Source organism: Cucumis melo, chromosome 9 (genome assembly GCF_025177605.1).
Source record: "Cucumis melo cultivar AY chromosome 9, USDA_Cmelo_AY_1.0, whole genome shotgun sequence".
Classification (NCBI taxonomy): Eukaryota; Viridiplantae; Streptophyta; class Magnoliopsida; order Cucurbitales; family Cucurbitaceae; genus Cucumis; species Cucumis melo.
The window spans coordinates 23935313-23952738 of record NC_066865.1 but is presented as its reverse complement, the minus strand read 5'-3'; the positions used below and the strand labels follow the sequence as shown (position 1 = coordinate 23952738).

At 34.9% G+C, this 17426-nt stretch overlaps 6 protein-coding genes across 8 annotated transcripts; 3 read left to right on the top strand and 3 right to left on the bottom strand.

The window, feature by feature from the left end:
* Positions 1–183: 183 nt before the first annotated feature.
* Positions 184–1922, top strand: LOC103482818 (ethylene-responsive transcription factor ERF061-like). Its single transcript, XM_008439165.3, has one exon. The coding sequence runs from the start codon at positions 714–716 to the stop codon at positions 1626–1628; it is 915 nt and encodes a 304-aa protein (XP_008437387.2). The 5' UTR covers positions 184–713; the 3' UTR covers positions 1629–1922.
* A 400-nt stretch (positions 1923–2322) lies between these two features.
* On the top strand, positions 2323–5959 carry LOC103482817 (probable polygalacturonase). The gene is made up of 5 exons (XM_008439164.3): positions 2323–2995; positions 4428–4548; positions 4661–4835; positions 4941–5011; positions 5170–5959. Exons 1-5 carry the CDS (start codon positions 2666–2668, stop codon positions 5808–5810), a joined length of 1338 nt encoding a protein of 445 aa, XP_008437386.2. The 5' UTR covers positions 2323–2665; the 3' UTR covers positions 5811–5959.
* Positions 5960–6660: 701 nt separating this feature from the next.
* Positions 6661–9307, top strand: LOC103482816 (uncharacterized). The gene is made up of 6 exons (XM_008439163.2): positions 6661–6971; positions 7401–7462; positions 7588–7720; positions 7996–8068; positions 8451–8516; positions 8876–9307. The coding sequence occupies exons 1-6, from the start codon at positions 6811–6813 to the stop codon at positions 9089–9091; spliced, it is 711 nt and encodes a 236-aa protein (XP_008437385.1). The 5' UTR covers positions 6661–6810; the 3' UTR covers positions 9092–9307.
* Positions 9308–9673: 366 nt separating this feature from the next.
* Positions 9674–10943, bottom strand: LOC103482815 (uncharacterized). 2 transcript variants are annotated; one of them, XM_008439161.3, is made up of 2 exons: positions 10129–10943; positions 9674–9863 (listed from the first exon to the last, which is right to left on the bottom strand). In XM_008439161.3, exons 1-2 carry the CDS (start codon positions 10474–10476, stop codon positions 9858–9860), a joined length of 354 nt encoding a protein of 117 aa, XP_008437383.1. In that variant the 5' UTR covers positions 10477–10943; the 3' UTR covers positions 9674–9857. The 2 variants fall into 2 exon arrangements, with proteins under 2 accessions (XP_008437383.1, XP_050945862.1); XM_051089905.1 differs by having other exon boundaries at positions 10125–10562.
* Positions 10944–12846: 1903 nt separating this feature from the next.
* LOC103483076 (uncharacterized) lies at positions 12847–14555 on the bottom strand. Of its 2 annotated transcripts, XM_008439508.3 has the most exons (3): positions 14059–14546; positions 13362–13379; positions 12847–13246 (listed from the first exon to the last, which is right to left on the bottom strand). In XM_008439508.3, the coding sequence occupies exons 1-3, from the start codon at positions 14417–14419 to the stop codon at positions 13053–13055; spliced, it is 573 nt and encodes a 190-aa protein (XP_008437730.2). In that variant the 5' UTR covers positions 14420–14546; the 3' UTR covers positions 12847–13052. The 2 variants fall into 2 exon arrangements, with proteins under 2 accessions (XP_008437730.2, XP_050945861.1); XM_051089904.1 differs by lacking the exon at positions 13362–13379 and having other exon boundaries at positions 14059–14555.
* Positions 14556–16051: 1496 nt separating this feature from the next.
* Positions 16052–16831, bottom strand: LOC103482814 (uncharacterized). Its single transcript, XM_008439159.3, has one exon. The coding sequence runs from the start codon at positions 16721–16723 to the stop codon at positions 16247–16249; it is 477 nt and encodes a 158-aa protein (XP_008437381.1). The 5' UTR covers positions 16724–16831; the 3' UTR covers positions 16052–16246.
* Between the last annotated feature and the right edge of the window lie 595 nt (positions 16832–17426).

Here is a 17426-nt window from a genome sequence, read left to right as displayed (position 1 = left end):
AAGCTTAGTATTAGCTCAACTTAATTGAGATCATATTCTATTCCAGAAGTTGAAAGGTACAATTTTCCTTCACGAGAGAAACATCATTTCAATACCTTACACTTTATACAAACCTAAAAATTTTATACAACCTTTCAACTATGTTCATAGATTTGTGTTCAAGCTTAGGACTACATCGTTTCACTCCTCAAATTTTGTTAGTTCTTACAGAAGAAAAAGGAAATAACCAAAGTATTTTGTTTAAACAGAAGAGAGAAAGTTGAAAAATGAAAATTCATGTAAAAGTTGACAAGGAGTGGGAAGGCAAAGGAGAAAGCGTCTTGTTGAACAGAGCAACAATCAGAAACAAAACATGGCGCCACCAATATTAGCCGCGTGGCTTTGCAATTTATGAACATTCATAGACTTTTGTTTCGTTTTTCCGTGTGTGAATCAATCTCTCATAATTCCGCTTTTAAATCTGACTTTTTTCATTAAATCCAAAAAGTGGCATTTTGGCCTTCAATCAATGACCAGGTCCTCCATTTTTCTTCACTCTGTTTCTTCTTCTTCTTCATCATCACCTATAAATTCCCACTCTAACACTACTCCTTCTTCATCCTTCGATAAGCACAACAAAACCCCACAAAGATAAACAAAAAACATCAATGATTCAATCTCTCTTTTCTGAGTTCTAACAAAAATTCCCTGTTTCAGAGACCTCGTCGGAAAACATGAACACCATGATCAACACACCGAACCTTCAGTTCTGCCTAACGGATGTTCCAACGGCTCTTTCGAATTTGATTCTAACAGGTGGAGGAAATACATTGGATTCGATCTTGTCTCACAGTGAGAGTTTGTCCTCTGTTACCGATAGCAGAGATTTTCAGCCGGCGGCGGGGTCGTCGGTGTATCTCCAGCAGCGGGAAGTACTACAGAAATTTTCTCAAGACAGGAAATCAAATGGGTCTCGGGATTTGTTTTCAAGGGCGTACGAATTGTTGTATTCGAGAAGTGGCGCCGCCGTGAACGGTGGAGAGAGGAAGATTTATAGAGGAGTGCGACAGAGACATTGGGGGAAATGGGTGGCGGAGATCCGGCTGCCACAGAATCGGATGAGGGTGTGGTTAGGAACTTACGATTCGCCGGAGACAGCCGCCTATGCATACGACTGTGCCGCCTGTAAGCTCCGGGGGGAATATGCGCGGTTGAATTTCCCGAATCTTAAGGACCTGAAGACCGATTTGAGCTCCGGCGAGTTTGCGAGGTTGAGTGAGTTGAAGAAAATGGTGGACGCTAAGATTCAAGCGATTTTTCAGAAGATTCGGAAGGGGAAAGGGAAGAAGAGTGTAAAGAAGAAGGATTCTCAGAGAACCGGCGGCGATTTGGGTTGGATATCTGGTTCATGTTCTTCATCGTCGTCCTCGGTGTCTCTGCCACCAGCAGCAGCGGAGTTGACAGAAGAGTGGAGTTGGGAAAATGTGCAGCCGCCGGCCACGGCGGAAGAGGGTTTGTGGAACTTTGAAAACTCTCCTAAAGCCGTCTCTATGGATTGTGCGATGGCGGGGTCGGAAACAGAGTGTTACTCATTGGCGAAGATGCCTTCTTTTGACGCGGACCTAATCTGGCAAGTTCTTGCAAATTAGAGATTGTTAATCTTAAAGTGGACAAACAAAAGAGGAAGTTTTTTTAAAATGATATAAATTTAGATGTGGAAAGTCTTACTTTAGGATACAAAATTTTGGATTTTGGTATCAACCGACAGTTTTTTTTAGATCTAACGTTGAAGTTAAGAGGATTCAAACCTCTTACTTTTGATTTGAGTGAGGTATATGTAATATATGCCTAAACTTTAATTTGGTTGATTGTAACGAGTATGTGTTATTAACGTTAATGTATATTTGGAGTTTGTTAATATACCAAAAATTTTTCGATTTACATATACCAAAACTTCAAGTTAATTTGTTTTATTGTAATAAGTAGTATGATTAAGGTTAGTTATACTTAAAGAAGTTGAATGACTAACAAATCGTTCCCTTTGTAATCTAAGTGGAGTCTCTTACTTAGATTGTGTCTCAATATGGATTTTCAAACACCATTTTCAAGGATAGATAGATGTATGTGAAATCAAACTCTAGTTAGCCCTCCTAACACTCGCAATAATATAACATTAGAAAATTGATAGAATGCAACTAAATTATGGTAATCTTTGGATAAAGGAAAATATCATGATAAAATAGATAAGATATTATCTAAATTTAAAAATACAAAAACAATGTTACTGTGTAAAAGTTATTTATTTATAAAATTGTTGGTAGGATGTAGATAACGAAGCATCCAACCATAGCTTCATCCCATATATTATATAATAAAGTTTCTTCCTCCTCAGTGCAAAGTGTGGGCCAAAGCGCTAAAATCAAATGCGTTTCTTTTTCTTACAAACAAACTTAACACACACAGTTAAAGCCTCCTTACCGATTTTTCTCTTTCTTCCTCGCCATTTTCTTCCATTAATTAACAAAAATCCTCAAATCTTTTCTCCATTTCCACTTCCCTTCTTCGATCTTTCTCCTTGTTTTCACTCTCAGATCTACTTCTTCTTCTTCTTTAAATCCTTACTTAATTCCCCCAAAAAAGCTTCTCTCAACTCCTTTCTCCTTGTTTTCTTTCCCATTTCTTCACAATGGTCCCCTTTTCCCTCTTCGTTTTCATTTTCTTCACTACCCTTTTCCCCTCTCCACTCGCGGTCGCCGACCTCACTACCTGCTCCGGTATAGTCCCCATGAAGTACAGGAACGACAAGATTTCCATTGCCGACTTTGGTGGAATCGGTGATGGCCGAACATTGAACACCAGAGCCTTTCGAGCTGCCATTTATCGGATTCAGCATTTGAGGAGAAGAGGGGGTACTTTGCTTTACATTCCTCCGGGGGTTTACTTGACCGAGACCTTCAATCTCACTAGCCATATGACTCTCTACCTTGCTAAAGGCGCCGTTATCAAAGCTGTTCAGGTATTTACATCTCTCTCAAGTCTCAACTGAACCGAACTTCATTCTTCTTTTCCTAGTCTGTGATTTGTGTGGTTGTTCATGTTTAAGGTCCACGTGTGTGTGTTTTTTCAATCGTCAATTGTGATATTGAGCTTGTTTTTGTCGGAGATTGGTATGAAATCCACAAACAAATAAAATAGAAAATGTAACCGGGAGAGAATCGGCACAGATATTACATGGTTGGCTAATAGTGTAGCTAGGTTCATGGCAGTGAGAGAACAATTCTCAATTTATTATTATTAGAGTGAAAATCTTATATTACAGATTTAGGAGGACCAGCAGTGTTATAGAATTTCTATATTGCACTATTCTTTAACTTTAGAACCGGATTCCTAAATAACATAAATAATGTCAAATAACAAATTCAAAACATTCATAATGATAATGGTTTCTAAATTAGGGGATTGAAATTAATGAGAATGAAAGAATGAATGTGGGTCCGGAATGGAAATTGCAAGAAGTGGTGGGTGGGTCTTTGATTTAGGCTGTGGCATGTGCATCCACTCTAAATTAATACGATTATATATGATTGGACCCTTGACAGGCTGTTCTTTGTCAGCCTCTGATGCTAACTTTTAATTAGAATGTGATCCCATTTTAGTTGATTGGTCAATTCATAGCTCAAAATTGCTAATTTGTGATTGTTATTCTACTGATCTGGACATCAATTTCATGCAAACAAAATTGGTTGTCAGTTAGTTCATGTTCAATTATCTAATGTGTAAACTATGTAAAAACATTGGTGGGTTCTACTTAAATTACAATGATAATGACAACGTTGTAAGGAGTGATGGTAATTACTTGTCTTAAGTTTGTTAGGATAGTACATAACAAGAAAACTCAAGAAGCACACAGATAGTCATTCGTTGCAATATCAAGAGAAGTTACAATAAACTATAGCCTTTCTAGAGGCCTACTTAGTCTCTCCAAGTCCCGTAATGGGAGCTTTCACCAAAAATAGTCTCCTAAGGCCCATATCTCCCTTTGTTTAAGATCAAGTCTCTCCTAGCTAACCCATATACTACCTGCACAACGTCATGTTTATTTCTGCTAGCAGAAAGAGAAAAAGGGGTCTAATTTATTCTATGGCCTAAAAGTTGACTCCTCTAAGATTACTACTTACTAGCCTCCTATAAACATTCTTTCTCTGGTGGGTCTGTGTGTATGCCAATGGATGGTCAATTTTAATGGTTACTAGATCCTGGGTCTAAAATATTTCACCATTCGTACTATTGTCTCTATTATCCTTCCTACGAAGTGATTTGCTGATGATCATGAGACTTGTCCGACATCTGTAAATGTTCTCATATGCTAAATAGCTGAAAATTCTTTTACTTTACTTGCGTTTTGCAAATTCCTTTAGTAAGCTTGTTGTTTTCGATTGATTGTCCAGGATTCTTCAAATTGGCCAGTAATAGCTCCGTTGCCATCTTATGGAAGAGGGAGGGAGCGCCCTGGAGGAAGATATGTAAGCTTTATCCATGGACACGGTGTTCATGATGTGGTGATTACTGGTATGAATCATCAAATTCTTTTAAATATGAAAGAAATCGCGACCTTGGGTTACTTGTGCTGTTTTTGGAAAAGTTATGGATATTGATAACCTGAGTAAAATTGTTATCTTAGGTGAGAATGGGACTATTGATGGCCAAGGTGATGCCTGGTGGAATATGTGGAGGACAGGAACTCTTAAGTACACTAGGCCTAATCTTGTTGAATTTATCAATTCATATAATATCATCATATCCAATGTAATGTTCCTGAATTCTCCGTTTTGGAACATTCACCCTGTTTACTGCAGGTAAGTATTGAAGTCTTATCTTCAATCTTGTTACAGCTCCATATAATTGCTCCAAGCTCAGTATGTTGTATAGTTTCTATCTTACATTTTTATCTTCCATTGCAGTAATGTTGTTGTCAGATATGTCACGATATTGGCTCCTCGTGATTCCCCTAACACCGATGGAGTTGATCCAGGTGCACTTTCGGATCCTTAGGCACTTCATTGTTCTGATTACAAGAGCTAAATAAACTTGTTAAAACAAGTGCTTATTGTAAATCATGTTCGAAATTCTCATTATATTAGCTTTGTATATACTTGAAAGTAACAAAACTTGCAAACTGATGCTCCACAGATTCAAGCAATAACGTTTGCATAGAAGATTCCTACATTTCGACTGGAGATGATCTTGTAGCTGTGAAGAGTGGGTGGGATGAATACGGTATTGCTTATGGTCGCAGTAGTTACGACATTACCATCCGAAGAATTTCGGGGTCTAGTCCATTTGCTGGAGTTGCAGTTGGAAGTGAAACCTCTGGTGGAGTGGCAAATGTATTAGCAGAACACCTAAACTTTTACGACATGGGAGTTGGTATCAACATCAAGACAAACATCGGAAGAGGAGGGTTCATAAAGAACATAACTGTGTCCAATGTCTACATGGAGAATTCAAGAAAGGGTCTAAAGATAGCTGGCGATACCGGAGATCATCCCGACGATAAGTTCGACCCAAATGCTCTTCCTATTGTCAAAGACATCACGATTAAAAATGCTTGGGGCGTGAAAGTACAGCAAGCTGGTTCTATATATGGCTTGAGAGACTCTCCATTTACTGGTATATGTCTTTCAAACATCAACTTTCGCGGTACGACGAGACCGAGATCAGTACCATGGACTTGCTCGTATGTAAGTGGTGCAGCTCTTATGGTTAGTCCATGGCCGTGCTCGGAGCTCACCAGCACAGAGCAAGATGGTCTGTGCTCTGATAACTTCTAAATTCATGTACTTTGTATATTTTGTTCTTTAAACTTGTGAAATTTTCACATTCTCAGTTTGTAGCATCTATATTTCATTTGTCTCGAAAGTGTTTACGATGATGTTCATCAATATCATAACGGAAGATATCGAATATATTAAATTTTAAACTTGGACTTCGGCCAATTAGACTAAAAATGTGATGAGACCCAAAGTGTAGGGCCTAAAGACGGTATTTTAACCCAATAAAACTTAAAAACAAGTTTGCTGTGTTGCCTTTTTAACCAATATTCTCTCACGTTGAATAATGAATTAAAGTTCCTTTTTGTTCTCGAATATGAAAACGAAAAACCTATAACTCAAAATTGATTTGTTGGAAAATTCAAGTAATTTTGAAGCATTTGAGTATACTCCATCTTAATTGAAATATAATCTTTTCTTTTAGATAGAAGGTTCCATGTACTTAATAACATTAATAATAAACTAAATCAATCATTTTAAATTAAATTGACGAGTTTTTGATCATTTTATGGATTGTTTTTTCATCGAAGTCGACTTGAACATAACTCAACTAACTAAGACATATATTTTTTATTAAGAAAGTTAAAAGATCCAAATTTTCGACTCATATGTTGTAGGAAAAAAAAGCTTCCATCCCATTGATTAAATAGAAACCTAATCCAATATATTATATTCGAAAATTTTAATAATTTTGACAGAAAATCAACAATTAGCAGACATTTTGTAAAGTAAAAAAGTGTTTTCTTGTGAGAGTTTGGGCTTCCAGATTGAAAGCCCAATATAATTTAGGCCTGAGTGGGCCGCAATGTCATACGATAATGGAAGCTTCAGAAGTTGCTTTTGCTTTCATTCATCACATCACACACTGAGATGTGAAATGAGAAATGAATATGAACATTTTCTTTTGGTCATCGTTCTGAGTTTGGCGCCAAAGTTAGCTCTGTTCCTTGGGTTTCATCATTAGGGTTTCGTTGATTTGATAAAGGATTAGGTTTCATCAATGGCTTCCTCACCTCCTTCTAAACGCCGTCGTAAAAGCCTCGCTATTGATGACGCTTTTGAGACCTTACTTGCCACTTCTTCCTCTGTTAATCGATTGTCCCCTGTCGTGGTTTTCGCTCACGGTGCTGGCGCCCCTTCTTCTTCTGAATGGATGATCAGGTCTTTCTTCTCCTTTTATCTCTTCCCTTTAATTTAGTTTATGAATTACAACAACTTTGTGGCTAGGGTGATACGAATTTAGGGTTCAATTTTCAGTTGTGGGGATAGTTGTTCCTTGAGCTTTGCTGCTACAGTTTACTTGCTCGGCTTTTAGAATTTATTTGTTTTTATCGTGAAGCCTAATGATTCTCCATCAATCATCTGAAGGGTGGAATTCATTTTCAGTTGTGGAAATTGGGAAGGCTTGTGTGGAATTTCTTGCTTAGTGAAATTCTGTTTCTGTATTTGACCATGTTTTTTAAGTCGTTATTTTTAATCTCTTGTTTGAGATTTAAATTGTTGTACTGGTATGGTTTGCTTTTATCCTGTTAAAACATTTTTGACCAATTAGTTGACCTATAAACACTAAAGTTTCTTGATTGCTTCCAGATGGAAGGATATGTTAGGCAAGGCACTGCATGCCGTTGAAGTTGTCACTTTTGATTATCCATGTGAGTGCTTCACATTTAACAATTGATTGATATAGTATCGTATACATTTTGCTATGTTACTAGTATGAGAAGAACTTGATTTTGGTTGTTTCTTTCAATTAATCTTTTGAGTTTTGATTTGACAGATATTTCTGGCGGAAGGAAATCTCCTCCCAAGGCAGAAAAATTGGTTCCATATCATGTAGAAATTGTCAAGAGGACAACTGCAAAGTACCCTGGCCACCCTTTGATTTTGGCGGGTAAATCAATGGGTTCGAGGTAATAATTTTGTTTGTTGCAATCATCCTTTTTGAAATATTTCCAAATTGTATGGCCTTTGGTTGCTATACATGGAATGAACTTCTCAAGTGTTATAGAATCTTAATTTCCTCAGACAGTCTATTGAAATGAATGAAAATATCCCAGGTGATGTTTGGGACTAATTCAATTTATTACTTTGGGGTTTTTAAACAGTATATAACTTTCAACTTAATATGTAATAAGTTTGAGATTTTCTGTCATATGTGGTTTTTACTTATTTTATTTATTGGCAGAGTAAGTTGCATGGTTGCTTGTGAGGAAGACATCCATGCTTCAGCAATTATTTGCTTGGGGTATCCCTTGAAGGTTTGAGATTATTTATGCATATCAGATTGAAAAAGCCTTCAGGCATTAGGGTAATTGAACTGATTTTGAGTTGTGGTTTTCGTTGGAAATAATTGTTATGGTCTTAACAATCCTGAGACAACCTTAATTTTTTTAAATGAAATTTTGATGGGCAAATAAGCTTGTCCTTCTAGTTCAGAATTGCAAAAAGTTAGTGACATGACTAATATACGTTGGATTTGGACTTATACTCAAATTAAAGTGTTTTGGGTTAATAGCTGTCGGTCTTAATGGGTTTGGAAGATAATTGCGGTTAAAAATGGCAATGAAGGTGACATCTTAACGCTGTATAAATGAATCTTCAAGCTTGTGCCGATTAATCATGTAAAATTGCATATTTTAGGGCTTGAAAGGGGATGTCCGAGACCAGACGCTGTTGCAAGTTATGGTTCCCATCATGTTTGTACAGGTACTTTATTTTTACACCACTTACATCAAAAACTGAATAATGTATGCTGCAATGTTCTCTTCTGAAAGATATGAATCATAGCCCACATCTCCTATAGCAAATTAATAATATAGACCTGGATCCACGATGGAGCATTACTATTGTCATGCTTTGTTCTGAATGCTATAATATTTTTGTTGGCTTGCCTTTGTCAATTGGACCATGGATTGAATGTTTATTATCTTGCACCCTATATTTGAGTGCTTTGCGTAATGAATGCTGGCATGTATTGTTGATAATAGAATTTTAACAAAACATAAAACATTCGTAGATACCTGAGAAATTTGATTGATGTTGAATGATGTCATTGTGCCATTCAGGGTAGCAGGGATGCTCTGTGTCCTCTAGAGAAACTGGAGGATATTCGGAAGAGGATGAAATCAATCAGTGGTTTACATGTTATTGATGGTGGTGACCATTCTTTTCAGATTTCAAAGAAATATCTTCAGGGCAAAGGTTCAAGTAAAGACGAAGCCGAAAATCTTGCTGCTCAGGCCCTTGCTACTTTTGTTGCTGGGTTTCTTGGATGGCTTTAACTAAACCCTTCTTTCCTTGTACAAATGTGTGTTTTAGAGGTTGAATTTGTAACATAAATGGTCGTAACATCAGCTTATAAATTTTTCAACCAAAATTATGTATGCTAGTTTTAGCACTTCCCTTCTCTTTTTGTAGTTCTGGTCAAAAGGGAACTCATTTTCCTTTTTACTCTTTTGTTTTATCCTTATATAAAATTTGAGATGCCTCTCACCTCATTTCATTTCTCATCAATTGCATACTCATTTTACATTTTACATGTATATGTTAGTTATGCTACTTCGAGAAAGTACATTTGAGGATGAAAATGTGAGGTTATTTGTGTATATGTTAGTTATGCTACTTCGAGAAAGTACATTTGAGGATGAAAATGTGAGGTTATTTGTGGGAGTAGGAATCAAACCATCAACTTTCAAGTGTTAATTAGTGTCTTATCCATTAAATTATTTTTGAATTTGCAAATCAGTAAGGCTGGATATGTTGAGTTGTTTTTTGATGCAAGAAACAAGCTCGGTTAAAAGATAGCATAACATTTGTGTGATTATGTGTGTCGGATAGCATGTACTTTTTATATAGATAAGGAGGGTAGGAATACAGAAGTTTTATTTTAAACAAGAAAGAAATAGGTACAGTAGTCTCATAAATTATTATCTTTATCCAACATTGTGCATCTTTATTTCTGCTTTACGTAAATTCATAGTAGTAGTAGCAGCTAGTTTAGAGGCAGCCACACTGTTCCTTCAATCGATTCACCTTCCTTCTCTCCCTTCATTTCTGCAAATCCAGGCCAAATAATTACATTATGAAACAAAAGAGGGATAGAAATCAAAATAAAAAGAAAATTTACGAAGAGATACCAGCGACAATGCACCAGATCCAATCAATTAAAATCAACAGTTAGTACTATCACAAGCTGTTGTTAACATGCTAAAACTAAACGTACACAACTGAGGTTTCGGCTAGTAATTAAATGATCCAACACTTGGTAAATTTAATTTCACAATGGCGGAGAAATTAGAACGAAGAAAATCAAACTTGCCTTTTTATTGTGATGTGGTTTGTGACATTCATTTTCACTGTCACTACTATCACTGCTATGGTCAGAAAAGGCTTCCTTGATCTTATGCAACAAACCTCCTTCCTTTTTCACTTGGTGTTCCTTCTTCTTCTTTGACCCACTTCCCTTGCAGTGGCTGTCGTTGGCAGAGTGGTGCACTGCGCCCGATGCCGGATGAGCCTGGTCGTGATGGTGGCCTTTGACGAAGACGCCCTTGATCTTGTCGGAGACATGGCCGCCGAAGCAATGGTGATCATGTTGTTGGTCGTGCTTCTGCTGGTGCTGGCCATGCGCATGATCAGCTGGCTTGGTGCATTGTTGGTATGCCATTGATGTAATAAAAGTTGAAGCTTTTTGTGTTAGGACTCTCAAAAGATGGTCGGAAGGAACTGTTTGGTTAATGCATAGCTAAGTCTGGAGGGGCTTTATACTCTTCAACAAAGTGGATTTGACAGCGCACCCCATATTCAAAATTATTCCTTTTTTCTCTTTATAACTTTCTTAAAGAAACAAACTTTTGTCATTCATTTTTAAGTTGATTTTGATAGGGTAAAGGAATATATTATAAATGTATAGGTATATTACACCGTAAGCTCATGAAAATTCAAACCAATGACCTATTAGAACCTTAGTCATTGATGAGCTAAATGTGCTCTAAATATGTTTCTTCACATATTTGGAAGATTATGAGTACACTTTCAACAAATCCCTATAATTGAATTATTGAAAAACAAAACTAATAAAGACCGATACACAATCTAACCCAAAATTTAAAAGGTTGAGTTGAAGACTGTGTTAAGATGTTAATCTACTAAACACAAAATTCAGACTACAAAGATTGTAGCTAAACCAATGGATACTTTTTAAGTTACGACTAAAATCGGGAATTTTAAAATATTAATTGAAAATTATTTTAAAAAATTAGGACTATTCTGGATATATGGAGCTTATAAAGTCACATCAACCCATTGAATAATAATGTTGAAATTGGATGAAAAGTTACTTTTAAGAGAAGGGGAAAAATCATATAGACTAAAACAGAACTCTTCAAGTCTGAATTTATGGAGAGGAAATCAGATTCCTTTTTCTTTTTCTTCTTTTAACAAAAGAATAAAAGATGAGCTGTGTGTTTATCATAATTGGAATGACCTTTCAGAATTTAAAGGGAAAAAGGTATATTTTATGCTTCTAGATTTGATCCCGTAGTTCTACATGTAAATTTATCTCCTTATGTTACATATGAATATATAATAAACTTATGTTTAGATGTTATATCAAAAGATATGAAGTTAAATATAACAAACGGTGAAAATATCAACAACAAAATATGAAGTTAAAATTCAACAAGTAAAAGTGATGATTCGAATATCTGATTATGAATTTTTTAGTATATCGTTGTAGTTATGTCTTAATGTCATACTTAAAGTGTTAAGTGGCCCTCTTTTTATTAGTCTCGATTGAGTAAAAGAGTACAAGTCACAAGGTCCTTGACGCTTAGTTCAATAGTATATATAAATGATACTTTCCGTATTTAAAATACAGGTATTGAAAGGAGAGGTTTCAGTGAACTTTCTTTCTATCTTTTTCTTATAGTGAGCATATGCTTAACCTATTTAATTCGTAGACGTAACAATCTTAATCAGTTTGACCTAACTTTTAAAATTATTTAAATTAAAAAAACATGGAAATTCAAAAAAAAAAAAAATTGAGGAGAATTTTTGTTTATTTATGTGCTTTTGCTCTTGTAGGTTTGTAAACATTTAATTTAAAATATATTCTCTCTCTTTATTTAAATTATTTATAAATATTGAATTAGAATATACACTCAAAATGAGGAAATGGGAGAGATTCAAAGACGAAAGAAAAAAGAAAAAAAAAACATAATAAGAAAATATGAATTATGTTATTTGTCAATTGAGAAGAGACAAAGGAATTCTCATTTAGAATCAAATGCTTTACAACCCTAAATTATTCTTTGCCTTTAATTTATATAAAATTAGAAGAAACCAAAAATAAATATCAAAAGAAAAATACGAATCAATCAAACTATGTCGATAAACGATAAAGAGAAGCTAAAGGTATGTTTTGTTCACGATTCGGGATAATTTGAGTCATACTTTATGGTAAATTTGAATGACGTTCTTGAAAATCTGTTTTTCAAATTCTATAATCTAAATAACAGTAGAACGTTTGTTAACAAATAATCTCAAACAACAGAATCTAACACCATGAGACATTGCACCTCTGAGGTGCATTTGAATCAACGATTTGCTCATTAAAGGTGAGGAGCAAGACTTTAACCAATTCGAGTTCGATAATATTAGCACTTTTTCTGTACAACGGGAGTTTTTGCACTCATATTACTCGTAGTCGACCACATCACAATCATGTCAAACAAGCTGAGCAACTGAGGAATGAAGAAAAAAGAGAAACAATGGTTTGCACATATCATTTTGAAAAACTACTTGCAAGAACCGATTGAAGTCATAGACGAAAAACTGCAATGACAGTTATAAAACCGAGTGAGATTTATGTAAGATATACCACCAAAGGATGATTATATAACCCAAGATCATCAGCTTGGACAGCAGCAAGACTCCTGCAGTAAAGGAATCAAAATAGTTCTCAATGGAACTTTTGTTGAAACCTAAAAGACCTCATAGTTGTGGAAATGCTAAGAAGTTAGCCAAAAGCTTTCCATAAAGCAAAACCAAGACAGAATCACAATTATAATGGTTGATCAGTGATGTTCATACAACTCCAAAGGGGCAGTTTATATAACAGTAGAGGAGAGAAAGTAAAAAGAGAATGCACATTTTCAACGTTGCTTGATTTTTCGTCCTATATTTACAGGGCACAAAGCCCATAGAAACAAATATTTCAACTAAAGTGTTTGGAACATACAACTATTTATCTACAACAGCCTTCTCTTTTTCCAACTCTAGAACAGGTGAGGATGTAGAGTTTTCAGCCTCCCCATACTTCCTAAGAGCTCCTCTCAAACCCAACACAATGAAAAGATTTGTCAGAGTGAGAAGTGATTCAGCCCCTCCATGTAACCAATCAACATTAGACAAGGAAGTTCCATAATGAACCTTTGCTGTTCCAAGAGAGCAAAGCAATTGGAAGTTAAACGATTTGGTCATTTATGAAAAAGAAAATAAAAAAGGTATAGCAATGTGAATATAAAATGTTGTTTAATGAGGAATAATTACCATATATTCCAGCAGGAACTGCAGAGTTGTAGCCACCATGAATTGAAATCAAGTAGTTATCAGTAATAAATAATAGGCATTAGGATTAAAGTTTTCATTCAAAAAGTGTAAAATGAATTATACAGAATTGTGGAATTTCAACCAGATTAGGAGGAAGTTGGTGTGAAAGAAACCAAAAACCAAAATGAAAATCAACATAGAAATTGTACTGATAAGGGAAAAAATTACAATATCAATAACAAGATTGATACTTTAATCTTTGCTGACAACTAATATGTCCGAATATAAGTTACGATCCAAAGGTGGATGGTTCGATCCTACCACCACAATTCCACAATTGCTGATCGAACTCAAAAAGAAAAGAGAAAATAAACTCAATGTGCAAATTCTATTTCTAATATATATCCCAACAACATTTCAAACACCGTCCATTCTGTTTGTAAACTATAACAAAGTGGATAAAGATGATAATTCTTTTTCAAACAAATACAAATGGGTAGATATATCCTAATCTAGTAATTCTAAACTTCAAAATCAAAGGTAGTTCATAGACCCACAAGCCAATTTCTCTAAAATTCAAGAAGTTGTGCCACCCATTTCAATCAAATTTAAAACGATACTTCATATTGGACTGAAAATTAAAAAAAAAAAAAAAAAAAAAAAAAAAAAAAAAAAAACAAAGGAGATGGGAACTCACTGGTAGCACCCACGAAGGCAAGCAAGAAATAGAAACCGAAGAGAGTGAGCTTGGGAGCGGTCTTTGATTTGGTGATGAAGTACAAGAAACCAATGTAAGGAAAGAGGGAAAAGGCAAAAATCTGGGAGGCTATGCTCTGAGAATCGATGTTGGGTGCCCATGGATCCACAGGTAAAATTGCCCCACAGATAATCCCATTTCTTTTACTTTTGAAGCTTCTGTTTCTGAGAGGGTGAGGCTCCACTGAAATCCTGTATGGGTTTGCTCCAACATTGGGGAAAGAAGAAGGAGAAGAGCTCAGAAAAGTTGAGACGAATGGAAAAGTTGGAGCTTGACGAAGAGAACAGAGATGGGTTATCATCTTTGGAAGGAAATGGGATTGATTTCTATGGTTTTTGGTCAATTGGGTCGTTCAACTAGGATTGGGTCATGTGCAGTGAAGAAAAATCCAGAAAACAATTTTAGTTGGGCGTTAAAATTTGGAGTTCAAAAGGAATTGGATAGAAATAGAAAAATATTAAAGAAATAGAAAAATAATAAAAGAAAAAAAGAATTGGATCAAACAATCTTAAATCGAACCTCACCGCCTAAAAAACCAACCAACTTGTTTAACGCTGGCTTTCAATATTCTATATTGATAAGATCGATTTCAATTTCAATTTCTATATTGTTAATTAGTTTTAGTTCATCTTCTAACACTTATTTTTCGATATTAACATGTATGCTTTTTGCTAGAGTTTCAAATTAAGCCTAAGAAACATTCACCTAATTGTTACTAATCATTTTAAAGTTGGAATGTAAACAAGATTAAATACATTACATTCAGCCTCTGGCTCCTAAAATTCAAGTGCACTTTAGTTCATATTTTACCTAAATGTTCTTTTAATTTAAATATAAATTTAAATGATTCTAATATATAATTAATGTCTTTGATGTATATAAATAACAAGAAATTAGTTGTGGGGGTTCTTTTTTTTTTTTTTTTTTTTTTATAATTTGAAATTTGCATTAATAAAAATCACGAGAAAGAACTGATGGCACAGTGAGAATTGGTAGAAAAATTTAAGTCCATGGCCATCACTTTCCATCTCTCCCTCACTGCCATTAATATGGTGAATGTATCGCACACAGACACTATCATAAATATTTATACTATTGACTGATATATATATTTTGAATACTATGATATTGTATTGCTCAATTTATTCATATTGTATACACGAGTCTAGAAATTAATATTAGTGAATTTCAACTGTATCTTTTGTATACAAATGTAACAAGAAAAATTAGTTTCCTAATGTGTTCATGTGCAGTCATACACGAGTCTAGAAATCATCTTTTTCTTTTTAGTATGATGGAAGTCAAACTATTTAAAGAGACATGCTTTTGTGAGAGGGTGTTTTGAGAACATGTAATTGGTTGAAGCCCGTGCTTACAGTATGAAAAGTTGATTGATATGCAAATGTCATAGGGTATGTTCTTGGAGATACCTTCCCTCCTTTCTTTCATGTCTTTTTTTTTTTTTTTTCTTTTATGTTCCATGGAGGGGTAGTAATAATTAACAATAATAATAGTTATATATAATTATCTTTTTTGGCTCTGCTTCTCGTCGTCATTAATGGGTTTGTATTTTAAAGTGTCACACCATTATAGGGTTTATATATTAATGACAAGTTTGATGCCATATCTGTAGCTGTATATGTAATATATATAAACAATAAATAGATGAAAATGTATTAAAGAAGAAGGTTCCTTCATCTTTAAAGCATACCTAAAATAATACTCTACTATACTTTGCCCCTCTTCTACGAAAGTCTACACACAGCTATGACAACCAGAGAAAAAAAATACATTTTTCTTTCGTACAAACTTTTTGGTGTTTAGACTTTGGTTAATAATGTTTATTTAACTTTTGATCTACGTGGTGTGTTCCTATTCATATGTCAATATTTTCATGAATTCCATTCACTTTCGTTTCAACGTAGCCATCGACTTAAACTTGTTTAATATGGTAATATAAATTTTAGAGTGTACAACTGAGGAAGTATTTAAAGAAAATAAAACTTTGAGAATATTAAAAATCTAAATACAAATATGCCTAACATGTGTTAATAGAGTTAATTAACATCTAAAAAAAACAAACTAATTAATTTACATATTCTAAGAACTAATTAAGAAGCTGGCACCTTCAAGCACAAGAAATACTCATAGAAGTAGCAGCCGTGAATCTCTCCGACGTCGTCCGCCGAACTAAAGACCCAATTTCAGGCGAAAATCCGGGGAATCCAACCTCCGGAACAGCAGAAAGTGAATTCGATTCATCTTCATAAAGAACGTAGAATCCCTCGTCGACTCGTTCCGGATTAGCCTCAAAGCTGCCAGGGATCGAATTGGTCTTGTGCCTGAAAACCGACCGGAGAAATTTGTGCAGAGACCTAGAAATCTTGGATGATCTTTTGGAAGGCGGGGGTGGAGGAGGAGGAGGAGGAGGAAGAAGGCAGCGGCGGCCGGGGAGGTGAGGCATGGACAGAGTTCTTGAAGCAATTGCTGAATCGAGTTGGCGTTTGAGGGAGTTGAGTTCGAAGGAATCGTAGAGAGAGCTTCCGCAGTCCCAAACGACGGCGGATTGAGTGGATTTGGATTTGTTGAATGTTGGTGTCGCCATTTTCGCCAGTGAAGAAGAAGAAGAAAGAGATATGGGGGGGTTTTAACGACGGTTGAAGAAAGAAACGCGTTGGGTTTGTGTCAAGAGACGATCTCGGAAAATGGGTTTTTATTTTCACACTTCCATTTCTATGCATTTTATTTTATTTATTTATTTTCAATTTTTCTATTCACGTCGTTGACTTCTTCACTAACCCTTTCTTTCCTTTTTTTTTTTTCCTTTTCAATTTATTTATTACTCTCTGCTACGACAAAATCTATTACGTTATATTTTCTATAGACTGTAAATATTTTATCGATTATCTATTTATTTTGATATTTTTTTTGTTTATTAAATTTTAGCTAAGAAAAATTTAACCTTTAACAAAGAAGTTAACAATATAAATTTACTCGAGTTGGCTACTTCTTCGTTGCAAGTTTTGTTGATGATACCTGACCTTTTTTAATAATATAGTTATATTAAAACAGAATAATTCAAACCACAGATTTTTATTGATTATTAGTACACTCGTCGAATTTTAGTTGAGTTAAGTTATCGTTGGTGTTTATTCATCTATTCTTGAATTGATTATAATATTTAGATAAAAAGGTTTATAATAGTGTTTAATGGGTATATTTTAGTAAAGTATTCAATATCATTAAGGTTAAGTTAGAGATTGTAGTTCATAATTTGGTATTAGTTCACCAACTTTGAGGTTTTGGGT

Excerpts from the sequence above, each read along its gene's own strand:
- LOC103482818 (XM_008439165.3), top strand. The coding sequence starts at position 714 with ATGAACACCATGATCAACACACCGAACCTTCAGTTCTGCCTAACGGAT.
- LOC103482817 (XM_008439164.3), top strand. The coding sequence starts at position 2,666 with ATGGTCCCCTTTTCCCTCTTCGTTTTCATTTTCTTCACTACCCTTTTC. Across the intron at positions 4,836-4,940 it reads ATTCACCCTGTTTACTGCAG|TAATGTTGTTGTCAGATATG; the intron begins GTAAGTATTGAA and ends CTTCCATTGCAG. Across the intron at positions 5,012-5,169 it reads CACCGATGGAGTTGATCCAG|ATTCAAGCAATAACGTTTGC; the intron begins GTGCACTTTCGG and ends GATGCTCCACAG.
- LOC103482816 (XM_008439163.2), top strand. The coding sequence starts at position 6,811 with ATGGCTTCCTCACCTCCTTCTAAACGCCGTCGTAAAAGCCTCGCTATT. Across the intron at positions 7,463-7,587 it reads TGTCACTTTTGATTATCCAT|ATATTTCTGGCGGAAGGAAA; the intron begins GTGAGTGCTTCA and ends TTGATTTGACAG. Across the intron at positions 8,517-8,875 it reads TTCCCATCATGTTTGTACAG|GGTAGCAGGGATGCTCTGTG; the intron begins GTACTTTATTTT and ends TGTGCCATTCAG.
- LOC103482815 (XM_051089905.1), bottom strand. The coding sequence starts at position 10,476 with ATGGCATACCAACAATGCACCAAGCCAGCTGATCATGCGCATGGCCAG. Across the intron at positions 9,864-10,124 it reads ACATCACAATAAAAAGGCAA|AAATGAAGGGAGAGAAGGAA; the intron begins GTTTGATTTTCT and ends CTGGATTTGCAG.
- LOC103483076 (XM_008439508.3), bottom strand. The coding sequence starts at position 14,419 with ATGATAACCCATCTCTGTTCTCTTCGTCAAGCTCCAACTTTTCCATTC.
- LOC103482814 (XM_008439159.3), bottom strand. The coding sequence starts at position 16,723 with ATGGCGACACCAACATTCAACAAATCCAAATCCACTCAATCCGCCGTC.